This window comes from Alligator sinensis, unplaced genomic scaffold, assembly GCF_000455745.1.
Source record: "Alligator sinensis unplaced genomic scaffold, ASM45574v1 scaffold1342_1, whole genome shotgun sequence".
Lineage (NCBI taxonomy): Eukaryota > Metazoa > Chordata > Crocodylia > Alligatoridae > Alligator > Alligator sinensis.
The window spans coordinates 8,321-8,881 of record NW_005843787.1 but is presented as its reverse complement, the minus strand read 5'-3'; the positions used below and the strand labels follow the sequence as shown (position 1 = coordinate 8,881).

Here is a 561-nt window from a genome sequence, read left to right as displayed (position 1 = left end):
GGAAAGAGAGGCACACTGGAACACTAAGTTAGACACTACAGAGAGAAAAAGAATAGCGCATGTTAGTCTTTTCACTTACAAGGGATGCTCTAGCAGCAGAAACTGCTGGGAGGGAGAGGGGTGAAGGAGCAAGGTTCTTAACCAAAGGAACATCTTACCTGAATAGCCTGGCGTCCTTGCTGAGCATCTGCTAGCAGCTGGATGGTGAGGGTTCTTGAATCTTGAAGGGCATCTTGGAGGTAGATAAAACTATGACCTACATGTCGTCCCATGGTACATTCCCGGCAGATTGGGACAGAACAAGTGTCACAGTAGAAATGCAGCACCTGAAAGGAGTATATAAAAAAAAAAAAAAAAAAAAATCATGATAGTGAACCAAGCCGCAGTAAAGAAGAAAGACACTACCTTAGCTAAACAAGGAAGGGAGGCAGAGGTAGTAGTGATAAAGGATGTTCGCAATACCAGCAGTTTCCATGGGGGGGAGGGGAGAGCTGTCTTTTGTAAGGGGCCAATCAGCTGGACAGGAATAAAATTAAAACATTAGTTTTCTTTGCAATACAA

At 43.9% G+C, this 561-nt stretch overlaps 1 protein-coding gene across 1 annotated transcript in view; it reads right to left on the bottom strand.

The window, feature by feature from the left end:
- Nucleotides 1-322, bottom strand: part of TRIM71 (tripartite motif containing 71) — a 29,638-nt gene extending 29,316 nt beyond the window's left edge. Inside the window, exon 1 of the mRNA XM_006039151.2 lies at nucleotides 159-322. Coding sequence (XP_006039213.1) covers nucleotides 159-272 — 114 coding nt within the window. The 5' untranslated portion in view covers nucleotides 273-322. The remainder of the gene's footprint in view (nucleotides 1-158) is intronic.
- Nucleotides 323-561: the final 239 nt, after the last annotated feature.